The 14,194-nt window shown below is 36.0% G+C and overlaps 1 protein-coding gene across 1 annotated transcript in view; it reads right to left on the reverse strand.

The window, feature by feature from the left end:
- Positions 1 to 14,194, reverse strand: part of LOC107751217 (ephrin type-A receptor 8-like) — a 50,490-nt gene that overhangs the window by 8,341 nt on the left and 27,955 nt on the right. Inside the window, exons 3-9 of the mRNA XM_016566885.1 lie at positions 8,637 to 8,792; positions 7,443 to 7,910; positions 5,613 to 5,737; positions 4,642 to 4,816; positions 3,024 to 3,129; positions 1,614 to 1,681; positions 1,303 to 1,428 (exon numbers count right to left, since the gene is read on the reverse strand). Coding sequence (XP_016422371.1) covers positions 1,303 to 1,428; positions 1,614 to 1,681; positions 3,024 to 3,129; positions 4,642 to 4,816; positions 5,613 to 5,737; positions 7,443 to 7,910; positions 8,637 to 8,792 — 1,224 coding nt within the window. The remainder of the gene's footprint in view (positions 1 to 1,302; positions 1,429 to 1,613; positions 1,682 to 3,023; positions 3,130 to 4,641; positions 4,817 to 5,612; positions 5,738 to 7,442; positions 7,911 to 8,636; positions 8,793 to 14,194) is intronic.

Raw genomic sequence — 14,194 nt, forward strand, 5'->3', positions numbered from 1 at the left:
GGAATGATCATGCGCGCGCGAGGGCTTGTATTGCGCGCAGAGGACATGTCACGCGCGCGCGAGGGTTTGAAATGAGCTCTCGGGCTCCCGTTTCCTCGCGTGTAAATCTGTTTTCCTCTCGCGGAAGTGATTTACCGCGCGCGCCAGCATCAGTGGTGCGCTTGGTTATTAATGGCATAGGATTGCCGCCATAAATATGGCTAAATATTATTACATTGTAAATAAACTGCAGACCCATATATGATTGTCAAAAGAATTCCAGGTGCAGTTCCTTCTCAGCCAATTAGATTTCACGTAGCATTTTCATCGGACAGTCGTGGAAGTTTGATTGGTTGATAACCTTTGACAACGTTTAGTCCAGGTGCGAAAATAATTAATGTCTCAGGCAAAGATGATAATTGCGAGTGCACAGGACGCAGTTTAAGCGCGCACACACGCACACTTTGAGCGAGAGGAGAGATTCGCACTGGCGCTTCATATTAATGCACTTTCGTGCTACAACAGTGCGCTCTCAACATTTGTCAGTAAAATTACGCCATATTACATATTTCATGCTTTTGTTTTCTTCATTGTAAGACGGCAGAGAGTGACGCAACCGGAAACTGTAATGCGTGAGCTTGCGAAACGTTTCTCGTGCGTTCTAAAATTTTTCGTGAGCACGCGATGTTTTCTCGTGCCCACGCTAAACTTTTTCGTGAGCACGCGATGTTTTCTCGCGAGCACGCGAAAGTCTGCGTATTTTTTATTTTTGCAAAGGTCCCTTCAGGGGCTCCGTAGGATACTATGAAAAAGTTTTTTTTTTGCTGTGTATGAGTGTTATTTTTGTGTTTTCATTTAAATTTTAAAGTTCTAGTAATTTTGTTGTGTTTTTGTCAGTTTTAGTATTTTTTAAAAATATTTCTAAAAAGTTGAAGTTTAAAAGTTGAAGTTTTATATATTTTATTTTATTTCAGTTAATATTTATTTTATTTCAAGTAGTTTTTTTTGTAATTTTTTTTTCAGGGTTTTATTTATTTATTTATTTATTTTTTTTCATCATGAGGACCTTTAATAGCAAGTAAATGGTCTCAAAACAGGAAGAGTCACTTTTGTTTGTGTCTAAAAACATCAGAGGAAGACGGTCAATCACCGGTGAGTCCATTTGTTTTTCAGGGTTTTATATAATTTTTTCAAATAAAATGATAAACATCTTGCATATTCTTTGGGCAAAACTTTTTATCATGCTGATCTTTTTCCTGGCATTTCTCATGTATTCCCCAGGTGCCCAGGTGTATTTCACACAATCGCCAAGGACAGCTATACCTGAACCGATGATTTTCTCTATTTTGATCCTGGACGCTTCAATTTCTCTGGCAAACTCATGGACAGCCTGGCAGGGGTCCTCATATGTGTGGGGATCAATATAAAATCTGGCTTCTGGAAATGATACTAGAATAAACAGAATTAGCATTTGGTCACATATTGCAGCATGAAAGCAATTTTCAGTCACAGCCACAATCTCTGAAGGGCCCAGGCAGCAGCTACAGCAAGATACTGGAGCAAAAAAAGCAATAGTTTCCTGCCTAAAATTCATTAAAAGAGAAATCATCGGGTGAAAAGAGTGTCTCTCGTACCGTGGCCATTTTGGTAGTGCATTTTCTCCTCGTCTGAGTCCTGGAAAGCTTTGCTGTACCCACAACGTCTGTAACGCGAACCAGGAGAAGAAACAGAAATATTGTGTGTTTTTTTTTAAACAGGGCCTTGTCATATACAACCCACATGTTAATAATATTCAAACAAGTATGTAAAACTCAATTAACTCGATACTTCATTAACTTCAAGACATTTTTCCTTCAAATGTGGATAACAAACGTCCTCTGTGTCTTAATCCGATGCCTTATACAGTATATATCAAATGAACAGAAAAAGTGTCCGTTCATTGAAGGGATTATAAATTATAATCAAATTCATTATTTGACACAAACTTTAAGTTGCTGTCATCAAAAAGCAATCGAGCAACAGAGACCGCCCACTTTTCAGTGTTGTCACATTCATTTCTCTATAGATTCCAGAAAATTCTACAATAAAGAGTTCAAATCATGAAATCATGAGATCAATCATATTGAAAATTTGATTCAAAGCAAACAAGTATTTTAAATGACAAAAGAATCGATCGAATCAGAAACAGTGGTACAAAAAACTACCGAGTATAAGATTGCAAGTATTAAATATGATACATTTGAACTTGATAGCAAAATATTAAAACTTATGCAAACATTACTTCATTCACAATGCTTCATGGGAGTTTCATGATATTTTGCAGTGCTTTCTATTGTATATTATCACTTAACCAGTAGGTCTGTCTTAAAAGGTAGGTTTGTCCATGCGATTTCTGTATGGAGAAAATGAATGGGATTTTTATTACTGGAATTCCACTGTTGTGCTATATATGACTTAAGGATATTTCCACAGTGTTATTAGTCCAACATCAATCAAATTAAATTCCCACCGTGAGGTATGTGTTTCAGGGTGTACCTAGTCCCATGAACCTCTTTCATAGATAATTACAGTATGAATCATAGAGGTGTTTGAGTGGAAGGGAAGCTAGCATGAATATACTCTTAAATTAACAATTCACCCAAAAATGATAATTTTACTCACCCTCATAACCTGTATGACTTCTGAAGATATATAACAGCAAAATATTTCACCTAAAATCTGAACATCCACCCTGCTCTTCTTGGCACATTTATGAGACAAATAGAGATATCTGATTTGTGAATGGATCACTCTTTTGAGTCAAATCTTTTCAATGAATCATTTGCTCCAGTTCACAAAACCAGTCTGAATTATTCAAAAGTTGAGCTCATTCAGTCAGTGATTCAGTCAAAGAAAGAAAGAAAGTAAGAAAGAAAGAAAGTCATACATGTTTAGAAGATAGGAGGGTGAGTAAATGATGACAGAATGTATTTTTAGATGAACTATCCCTTTAACACATGTAACAGAATAAAGCAGGGAAAATGAATGCAGACAATTCAAAGTACTCCTCTTGCCGTTTTCTGCAGATGACAACGGCCAGAAATGTCACCAGTCCCGTTACCGAAGCCATGCAGATCCAGATAATCGTCATGTTGGTATTTCGCAGGGGAGCTGGTGGAGAAAAACCAAAAACCAAATATCAACAAACGCATCATTAAACACTCTAAATGATCACCGGTTTTCTCACTGCAGGAGACGTTCGGCCAGAAATGTGTGTTTGTGTACAATGAAAACAACACATGAAACACATGAAAACAATTAGTTTAAACTGAAGGTATAATGTGTACATTTGTATTTTTGGTGCTTGATATGCCAGTGGAGATGCCATAAGGACACTGATTTGAGACACTTTAAGATTAATGAGAGACACTAGGATGTTCTTAACACAAATATACCATAGAATTTGATTTTCTCTTTTTTTTAATCAAAATTATGACATTAAAGCTCACTTCTTCCAACATATTTTCATGCAAAAAATATATTAAAATATTTTTAATATATAAAATACATATTTTAATACATTTAAAAATGTACACTTAAAATATAATTTCAAATGTATAATCATATTTAAAATAATAAATTAATTTATACATAAACTAAAAATTAAAAAAATATATTAATCTAAAAATAATCATAGACCAATATAAATATGTACTAAAACAAATAAACATTTTAACTATATCCTGTTTAGGAAGAGATTAAATGTACCATTTCATTCAATGTTCTCTTTATTTTAGTGGAATTATGACTCGTATTATATTATAACTCACTCCTAACTCAATATTTCATGTTTTTATGTGTCATGTTCATGCATTAAAAATATTCAACATTTAATAATTTTAAAAAACATTTAAAAATATGAAACATTATTAAATTAATATATGAACACATACATTTATTATTAAAAATATATAAAAATTAAACTAAAAAATATACATAAACATAAATAAATATAAATATGTAAAGGAACATAAACATTACAACTATGTTCCTAGAAGGATTAGAGTAATCGAAAAATATATAGAAGGTTTCACAGCTGTGTCCTATGTTTTGTTCACACTTAAAGACATTCACAAAAATATTTATAAAATTAGTTAAGTCCAATTATTTTGAAAAATAATGGCACGTCTCTCCTCAACAATCTGCATTGTTTAAAGGGGTGATAGGATGCCCATTTTCCACAAGTTGATATGATTCTTTAAGGTCTTAATGAAAAGTCTGTAACATAGTTCTCTTTAGGTGAAGCTGGATCACGAATGATTCGCGCGAACAGAGACACATTTATGCAGAATCGGGGGGCGCATTCCCTTCAAAAACAAACATAATCCACTGCGTCTTCAGCGGCTCAGATGTCGGGAGTAAATGACGACTGCTATGTTCATTATTACATCCAACAACAGAAGACCTCAATCACTTAGGAGTCATTCTTGTCTACATCTGCTCCGGCGGTGAAACAATGGCGGACTGAACCACTGGGTGGATTTTTATCATTTTAGGGAGGTTGTGTACACACACTGCCAACACACATTTCAGTTCAAACAACTTGTAAAAGTTCATGTAGCTTTATATGACCCCTTTAAGTATAATTCATGTCCGTAGCACTGGTAATAATTGAACACTCACTTGCTTTGCCGGTCTGTATCTCCACTGACTGGCTGAATCGCCCACAGCCAGCCGAGGTTCTGGCCCGAATCTGGAAGATGTAGCTCGTGCCGGGCTTCAGACCTGAAACTTTAGCGCTGGTGTTCTTTGACTTCAGTGTAGCATAACTTTGCTGCTCGTTGTCCTGTGAAAACGGCTAAATAAGACAATGAGAGGGTATATTCAAATAAAGAGTCTATTTAAGGTCATTTACGTAAATACAATCCATAAATATAGACAGTAGTGGACAATTCACACCAGGACCTGACAAAATCATGTTTTGAGAGCCAGAATGGAGGATTGGACCGATTAAACTGAAGTGCTCACTAATCTGTTAGCATTCCCCGCTTCACCTCACTGCGTCCGTGAACTCTGTCCCCTCCGAAGCATTTCGCTTTGTTAAAAAGCCTTTGATGCTCCTCTGTCCCCTGAGGAGACCGCCAGCGCCGCATATCCATCAAAAACCACCGCGTGGTCTTTGTTAAGCACCATTCCCCAGGAATCAGCACACGGGCAGCAGCTCGGCAAACAGGGATTGCACGTAAATCATATTTACATAGCGGCATTGTTGACTAGGCACTGTATACTAATTCTCTGTCACAGCTGAGATCTCTTTTGCGCCATTAGGCAGCAAAGCTCCCAGCTCATGCGACAATTAAGTTCCCTCCAGTGTTTGGCAGGGCTCGCTGTGTTTGCCTTCAATGTCACGTTAAATAATCTCGCCAAAACAGTCTGAGAGTGCTATTGGCTGGTAATTTCCTTTCAATTAGCCTGAGCTGCCAATAAAGCAAATGGTTAAACTGAGATATTTGACTCCAGGCTAGTCTATAAAATGTGACCCTTCATTAAGCGGGACACGCCGTCAAGCTATTCAGTGATGAGACCTTCTCGGTTAATTAATAAATATCACTCCTTTAGGACCTGGAGTGTATTCACTCTGATGAAGAAATTACCTTTTCATAATATTTAATGTCATATTCTAATATGACTCCATTGGGCTGCGCTGGTTCGTGCCAGAAAAGAGTGACGCTGTTCTGACTGGCGTTTTCTTGTCGGATGGCCATCACTTGAGACGGAGCTGTGAAAATAAAGACATGAGGGTTACTTCAGTAAGACAGCAGATTCATTCTACAGCTATTTTAATTATGTTATATATGAGGAACAATGAAATGAAACATTTTATTTCTGATATAAAATACAGATACTACCACCTTTAGATGGTTTCTAGCTGTTCAGAACTGGTTGTTTATGCTTATTAGCTGGTTGAAGCTAGTTTAGGTGGTTGATTAACAGGTACACTCACTAGCTGGTGGAGTCAAGATTAACCTGTATAGGGTTAGCAGACCACCTTCAGATGATCAGCTAGACTAGACAGCTGATGGCACAGAGGTCAACCTTGGTTAGGGATGGTGCCTAAACTGGTACCTGAACTAAACTTTAAAACTGGCCATTTATAGTTATTAGGTGGTTCAAACTAGTTTAGGTGGTTAATCAGCTAGACTAGCTTTCTAATTGAGTCATCCTGGCTAGGATTGGCAGACAACCTTGACTAAGCTGTTAAAATCTGGTTATTCATACCAGCTTTAGATGGTTTCTAGCTGTTTTTAGATTATTTCAAAACTGGTTATTTTTGGTTATTAGCTGGTTCAAACTTGTTTAGGTGAATGATCAGCTAGACTAGCTTACTGATGGAGCAGAGGTCAACCTGGTTTGGGCTGGTGCCTAAACTGGTACCTAAACTAAAGTGTTTAAAACTGGTCATTTATAGTCATTAGGCGGTTCAAACTAGTTTAGGTGGTTGATTAGCTAGACTAGCTTGCTGATGGAGCATACGTCAACCTGGTTAGGGCTGGTAGATCACATTGTTTAAACTGTTTAAAACTGGGCATTTACTATCACTATAGCTATTTCAAACTAGTTTAGGTGTTTGAACAGGTAGACTACTAGCTGGTGGGGCTGAGTTCAATCTGGTTAGGCCTGACAAACCACCTTGAATAAGCTGTTTAAAATTGACTATTTATTGTCATTAGCTGGTTTAAATTAGTTTAGGTGGTCGATCAGCTAGACTAGCTAGATGAAAGAGCAGAGGACAACCAGGTTAGGGGCTGGTAGACAACCTTGACTAAGCTGTTCAAAACGGAACATTTATAGTCATTAGCTGGTTCAAACTAGTTAAGGTGATCGATCAGCTACAGGATGAAGCAGAGGTCAACCTGGTTAGGGCTGGTAGACAACCTTGACTAAGCTGTTCAAAACTGGTTATTCATGATCTTTGGCTAGCTCAAACTAGTCTAGGTGCTTGATCAGTTAGATTAATAGCTGGTTTAGTTGAGGTCAACCTGATTAGGACTGGTAGACCACCTTGATTAAGCTGTTCAAAACTCGTCATTTATGGTCATTACCTAGTTCAAGCTAATTAAGCTGGTTCATCAGTTAGATTACTAGCTGGTTTGGCTGAGATCAACCTGGTTAGACTACATTGTTTAATTTGTTTAAAACTGGTCAATTATGGTCAATAGTAGGTTCAAATTACTTTAGGTGGTTAATAAGTCAGATTAATAGCTGGTGGGGCCTATTTCAACCTTGTTAGAGGCTGAGGTCGACCAAGTTTCAAAACGCATCATGGACAAGTTAACTAGCTTTTGACTAGGCTAGTAGGCTAGAGCCTAGTAGATTAGACTAGACCTTAGTCTAGTAAGACCTTGATTTTAAGCTGCAGTGTTTTAGGAATTATGTAAATAATAAATGCAATCAAACTTTAATGACCCATTAGTGTCTCCTACCTGCCTGGTTTGTGGTGATATTGACCGTCACAGACTGTGGGGGCTCGTTGCTCAAGTGCGTGACTCCATTTAGAGCAACAATACGGAAGGTGTAGTTACTGTGAGCGGCGAGATTCAGCACCGTCACCCATGCTTCTGTAAGTCCCATCTGCTGAGGGATAAAGCGCACCAGGGCTGCTCCTGTCCGGGCCACCATGACCCCATTCACCCCAGGTCCTCCTCCTCCAACTGTCCCACTAACAGCTCCATTGGTGTCTGCAGCTCCTCCATTGCCATTCCCCACCCCGTTACCCCCTCTGGCACCCACCCGACAGTCCTCACACTGTGTCCCATCTTTGTCGCACTTCCGGCAAAGGACGTCATAGATGACATCACTGCGTCCTCCTGTGTCCAAAGGTGAACCCCACTCCAGACTGACCGAGGTGCCGTTCACAGATGAGATTATGTTTACTGGAGCTGACGGAGGTCCTGCGGGGAGGGTGAAGTTAGACAGTTCTTAATTATAGGTTAATTAGTGAGGTTGAGGGAATTGGTGGTTATCAGGCTAGCTGATCAAAAGAGAATGATTGAATTTGCACTTCAGTAACCACACGACCCCAGTTCAACAAGTAATCTTGTCTTGAGATTTTTCCACTCATTAAAAGTAAAAAAAAGTTATAGTTTTTGTCCCAGAAAGTGTTGGGAGACTTAAAGCACACTTAAAATACTATTATAATTAAATGAATTTAAAAATATTTAAATTTGTTTTACAGATTGCACAAACACACATTTTTTTAAGCAAAGTCTAAACCTAAAATAAAAAACTTTTTTTTTATATTTTTTTTTAATCAATTTTATTTATCCAAAATTATTTATATTATAAGACATGTATATAATGCATAAAATAAAAATAAATGAAATAAATAAAATAATAAAATTTACATATTTATTGCGATGATCTTTGTTAAATCTACCAAAAATCAACAAAAAATCATCCAGCTGATTAAAAGAGTAAAACTTAAAAAATTATAAAGTAAAGTGAAGTTGGTGAAGAGAAAAGATCCTGCAGCATTTGAAATGTTTTACATATTACATATGTTATGCATTGACATTCATATATGTGTTTTCAAATACTTTTCTGGGCCACTGTATCTAAAAATGAAATCAAAGTTAGAAGATTTCTTGGTTTGATGATTTGCAAACATGAAGACTCACTTGTGCAGGGAGAAGCAGGTGGATCTGTAGAGGAACGATAGAAGTTGGCATCACAGGGGCAGGTTAGAGCTGCTCGCGTCTCAGAGTGACTGTGGAGGGGACATTTCCCACAGAGCTGATCTCCTGCCACTGGCTTGTAGAAGCCCACCTCACATGCTAACAGGAAACACAGAAACAGAGTTTAACTCAAAACAATCCACAATCCACTGCTTCTTTGCTGCTTAGATGTTCATAAAACTTGTTTTTATTTCAACCAAATGAATGTACTATATTTTAGTTTGATAATGTTTTTTATTTAATATTTTGTATTTTTAGGGGATTTTATGTTACTAGAATATTTTTATGGAATAATTAAGATCCACTTATTACCTGTTAACCACTTTTTGTGCATAGACCTGAAAATGAAATATCCAACTTAAACGGTCATAAATCTTTAATGCTCTGGAGCACAGACTTGAGTATACATCAAAGCCATAAATCTAAACAAGCTGTGTTTCAAATTTGCAGTTGATATTTAAAAAAATTAGCTTTCAGTAAGATTTTGTTTGGGGCGCAGTACCAAACGTTTCTACTAGATGAAATTCGCTTCCCATTAATTTCCATTTTTTGACTGCGAACAACAATTTTTTTTTTTTTCAGGACCATTTATCCTTTTTGAATCATGTCCATAATATATATATATATATATATATATATATATAAATTTTCTCACATAGCACATGCCAAAACCTGGATCTTTTTTGACAGAAGCTTTTAAATCCAAGGAACTTTTTAGGAAAGGTTCTTAATGTTCTTTAGACTATTAAAATGTTTTTACACTAACCTTTATTCCTTTATTTTTAAGAGTGTATATCCTCTCTCATTGAATATCCTGTTTAACTGAGAAATACATCACATTATGGAAGTAAAAAGGGTTGCAAATGGCATTTTTATTAACATTATTTTTAACAAAATGAAGTGCAACAAGTTGTGAACATGCAGCGCAACACTGTCACTCTCAAGTGTAGCAGTTCAGAGTTTCCAAAATGAGGACAAGTAAGGACAACAAGTACATGGGTGAGAGATCTGAGGGAAGAATTGAGAATTAACATAGAGCGATAGCAAGTTTTTTATCTCCACTGACAGAAACCCCAGGGAGTCCAAAAAGTATTCCTTCTTGCAGTATTTATCCTTGTCTGTTTTCTCTTTTGGCTTGATCCGATTAATCCTTCCCTCCCTTGATGTTTTTTTGAAAAGCTCCTGAGTTGAAAAGCAGGTCACGATAAATATTGCGGCCGTACGCTCATGGAGTACAGTGACGTCTACACACTTTGAAGATTTTGACAGACTACCTCTGGCAACACAATCAGAAGCACACATTCAACATACACACACCGACAGACAGACGTGAGTTAATCATGATGAACTTTGGTGACCTTTTCCATTTGGGCTTTTAAGACTCTTTCTGCTTAGTAAGTCTCTTTTCAAAGCAGATAAGGGTTAAAAAAGCACGAGGGGTGAGAAGAGACTCCGCTGCTCTTTGTCCGGCGGTGTTTACATACACTACATTAGGGCTGCGGCGTTCTACTGGGGTTTTTTGCACATTGGCACACTGTTTGGTTTGTCAGCACCTGTCAGAGCGCCTCTCTCCTTGCATCCACATTTGCATTACTATGAATTTTAATGAATATTTACAGCCATTGTATGCTGACCTTGATTTTTACTCTTTGTGTAGATGGTTAAATAAATATGGTTGAAAAGAATAACCACATTGGTGTTTTTCATGACCAGACTATACAAACTCTTGTAGGAGAACAAGGTGATTCAAGCATCAGAATTAAATGTTTTTATTTACTGTAGTGTAACTTCATATGCTCAACTAAATGATCATGAATGGGCGTCTTTCCACAGTAAGTGTCGCAAACCAGGTTGGAGTAATTACACATTTCATAAAGAAACATTCAACATGAAATTATCATAAAATTTATAGAGAACTATTAAAATTAAAATTAAGTAAAACAAAAAATACTTACAAATATAATATAATATAATATAATATAATATAATATAATATAATATAATATAATATAATATAATATAATATAATATAATATAATATAATATAATATAATATAATATAATATAATATAATATAATATAATATAATATAATATAAAATGAAAATTCTGTCATCATATACTCACCCTCATCTTTTTCAAACTTTATTCTGAGTAACACGACAGCAGTGACATGAGGGTGAGTGAATAATGGATCTTAATTTAGGCAAACTATTTCTTTAAGAGACCAAGAGAGGATCCAGGAATATTCACAAAAACACACACGGAAACACTCTTCATGCTCTCAAACACCCTCAGAACTCTTATGGGAGCCAAACAACAGCTGCTAATGAGCTGGGAGGATTGTCTGAGTGATGAATGATTCTGTCAGTTAAATCATAGCTGGAAATGGGGCACTCTATCACAGGTCCTCCAAACACACGTGCTGTAAACGTCCCTCTCTCCGCTGAAGGGGTTACTGATTGCTCAGGGTCCAGACGCATCCAGCACACTCATGTTAGTGTGTCATTCGCTTGGTACTCGCTGTCCTGCTTTAGATTTGGACCAGCCACACGTACAGCACAGCGGTGTACCATTTTAAAGATGTATGAAGGCCTGTACTGTTACTGTAATGATTGTTTCCTGTGAGACTCATAAAACAGATGTTCTCATTCAGCCTCTAATATGCAACGCAAACATTTCTGCTTTGTTGTTTTAACATTACATAATGGCTAAATCCCTAAAAGGCCTAACAAAAGTGCATTGTTATTAAGTCCAATAAGTCTAATTATAATTTCAGTCAAAGTTTCTTGCACCAAAAACAGTCATGTTCTTTTTGACCCGGTTAAACAGACTGTTTTTGCTACTGTACCTTTAAAACTTCTTTTTTAAAAGATCTAAATCACCTCTGTTGTTTGGATAACCAATCACAACTCTAGTAGTAGTTGATGAATACGCATAAATATTTAAAAGTGGGTGGCCTTATGTTAATGAGCTCATGAATAATGTCAACAGTGACCACTTATTTTTTTTCAAGTGCTCTGGAAGTATTTTTTCCGTTCATTTTCTCCTTAGACCTTTCATAAAGGGAGCATTTATAGTATTTGCAATTTTTAACATTTTTATTAAAAAGAAATTCAAGTAATTGAAATTTGGGGAAAAAACAAGACACATCCAAAGAAACATTATGGAACTGATTAAAAAAGTGGCATATTAAATTTAACGACTATAGGTCTGTAAACATTGATTATAATTAGAAATGTCTTTCCTCTCATTCCCTTCCTAAAATCGGCACTTAACTAAGCTGCATCTATTTGATCAAAAATACTGTAATATTCTGAAATATTATTATAATTTACAATAACGATAATGATGCAATGATGCAATGCTGAATTTTCAGCATCATTACTCCAGTCTTCAGTATCACCTTCAGAAATCATTCTGATATGCTGACTTGCTGCTCAATAAACATTTATTATTATTATTATCAATGATGAAAACATCTGTGCTGCTTCATATTTTTGTAAAAACAGTGATGCTTTTTTTCAGAATTCTGTGATGAACAGAAAGTTCAAAAGAACATTTATTTGAAATATAACTTTTTTTTCTTTACTGTCACTTTTAATGCATCCCTGCTGGATAAAAGTATTAATTTCTTCCCCAAAAAAAAACATTTCAAAGAATACATTTAATTCATTACATCTCACACCTAAGGCAAGAAATGCTCCTCTGAGGCACATCAGCTCATGTTCATGTCAAGACTGAAATCCTTGAGCTGCTTGAATGTTAGCATTAAAAATCTATTCTCTCTGGAGCTTTTACCATGAAGCTGATTTCTGAAACATCTGTTTTTGCAGCCTTTCTCTTCTGGATGGACTGAGGAGGAGGAAGCTTTGCATTGTGATGCACTTTGCCTTTTAATTATCAAAAGGCAAATATTTTTCACAGGTTGTGTACAGTACCTGCTGTATTATTTCTCTCAACTCATAAAGCAAAAACTTCTGCATTTTTTTTTTCATGACAGCACTTTTAGGGGTGACATTAATCAAGGTTAGTGACATTTGGAGCCGGCCAATCCATCCCCAGGCAAAAATCCCAGCAGCACGATAAGACCTAATGCTGACTGGCCCTCAAACCACACGGGAACGAGTCTCAAGATCGAACAACCAGAGGGTAAAAATAAATAAAGAAATAAATAAGGACGGATAAGAAGGGGAGAAGATGAATTGCTCGCAAACGTTCGGGCCTTCAAGCTTCAGCTCTGACTATCAAAATGCCAATTCATGCATGAAATTCAAGCAGAACCTAGAGTGCAATAACAGCGAACACAGACATGACCTTTTGACAGGTCTTTGATTTCAAACAGCGTGGATCATATTTTGCATTACAATACAAGGATTTACCTGCATATTAGACTTACTTTTCAGTCATAATAACGTCTGCGGTTTTGCTAAATGTCTCCTCTGTAGATTTAAAGGAACAGTGCACCCAAAAAATAATAATAAAATTGCTATCCATTTACTCACCCTTGTGTCATTCCGACCAAATATTGTTTACTCTTCTGTGAAACAAAATTAGATGTTAGACAGAATGTCAGAGTTGATGTTTTTTTGTTTTGTTTTTTTGTTTTTTTCAAATAACAAAAGAAAATAGTGATTTATACAATGAAGTCAAAACACAGTTAATATGACTTGATTGAATATGAATAGAAACAACTGTTAGTAAATTAAAAATGAATAGAAACGAAATGAAAAATGAAAAAATGAATAGAAACAACTGTTAGAAAATGAGTTAAATGTGAAATATTGAAGCAGAAAGAGTGAAATAGTATTTTCTTGTAAAAAAAACAAAACAATGTACTCCAATAATCTTTGTTTTATTTATAACTTATAGTTAGTTAACTTAGTTCATGTTAAAATGCTGTAATCCAAATAGATCTAAATTTTATATGCAATTCTAACACATCTTAAATTGATGTGTATATGTAAGTGTATATAATGTAAGGAAATAATACAGGGTTAGGGTGATATAGGGCTAAATGAGGACAAAACTTTCATTGAACTATTTCTTTAATTGATCCCAAGGCTATTAGAAGAAGTGCATGAGTTATAAAGCCCACAAACACAACCCCCCTATGCACAAAATAACCATATACCTTTGACACACAAGCATATCTTAATTTGTGAAAATGGCTTGTGTTGGCCTGAAGAAAGCAGCCTAATTCGAAACCGGCCATGTGTAAAAATGTCTGTTTATCCCAGAGGGAGGCTTTTAATGGATATATAAGAGGGCCGTAAGGAGTTAATTGTTTGTGGTTCGCAATGTGATATTAACTACACTGTGTGGAGTAGAGCACAAGTCTATTATCTAGTATACACTCAAATACTTGCATTAATATACATATAGTTATATATGTGTGTATGGGTCTGTGTGGACGCGAATTCAAATGATTAGTTAGAACTTCTTCTAAAAGGTATTTCTGAAATGTTAACTTCCTTCCTGCTGAAAAAAAACAACAACAAC

Source organism: Sinocyclocheilus rhinocerous, unplaced genomic scaffold (genome assembly GCF_001515625.1).
Source record: "Sinocyclocheilus rhinocerous isolate Xijiao unplaced genomic scaffold, SAMN03320098_v1.1 scaffold362, whole genome shotgun sequence".
Taxonomy (NCBI): Eukaryota; Metazoa; Chordata; class Actinopteri; order Cypriniformes; family Cyprinidae; genus Sinocyclocheilus; species Sinocyclocheilus rhinocerous.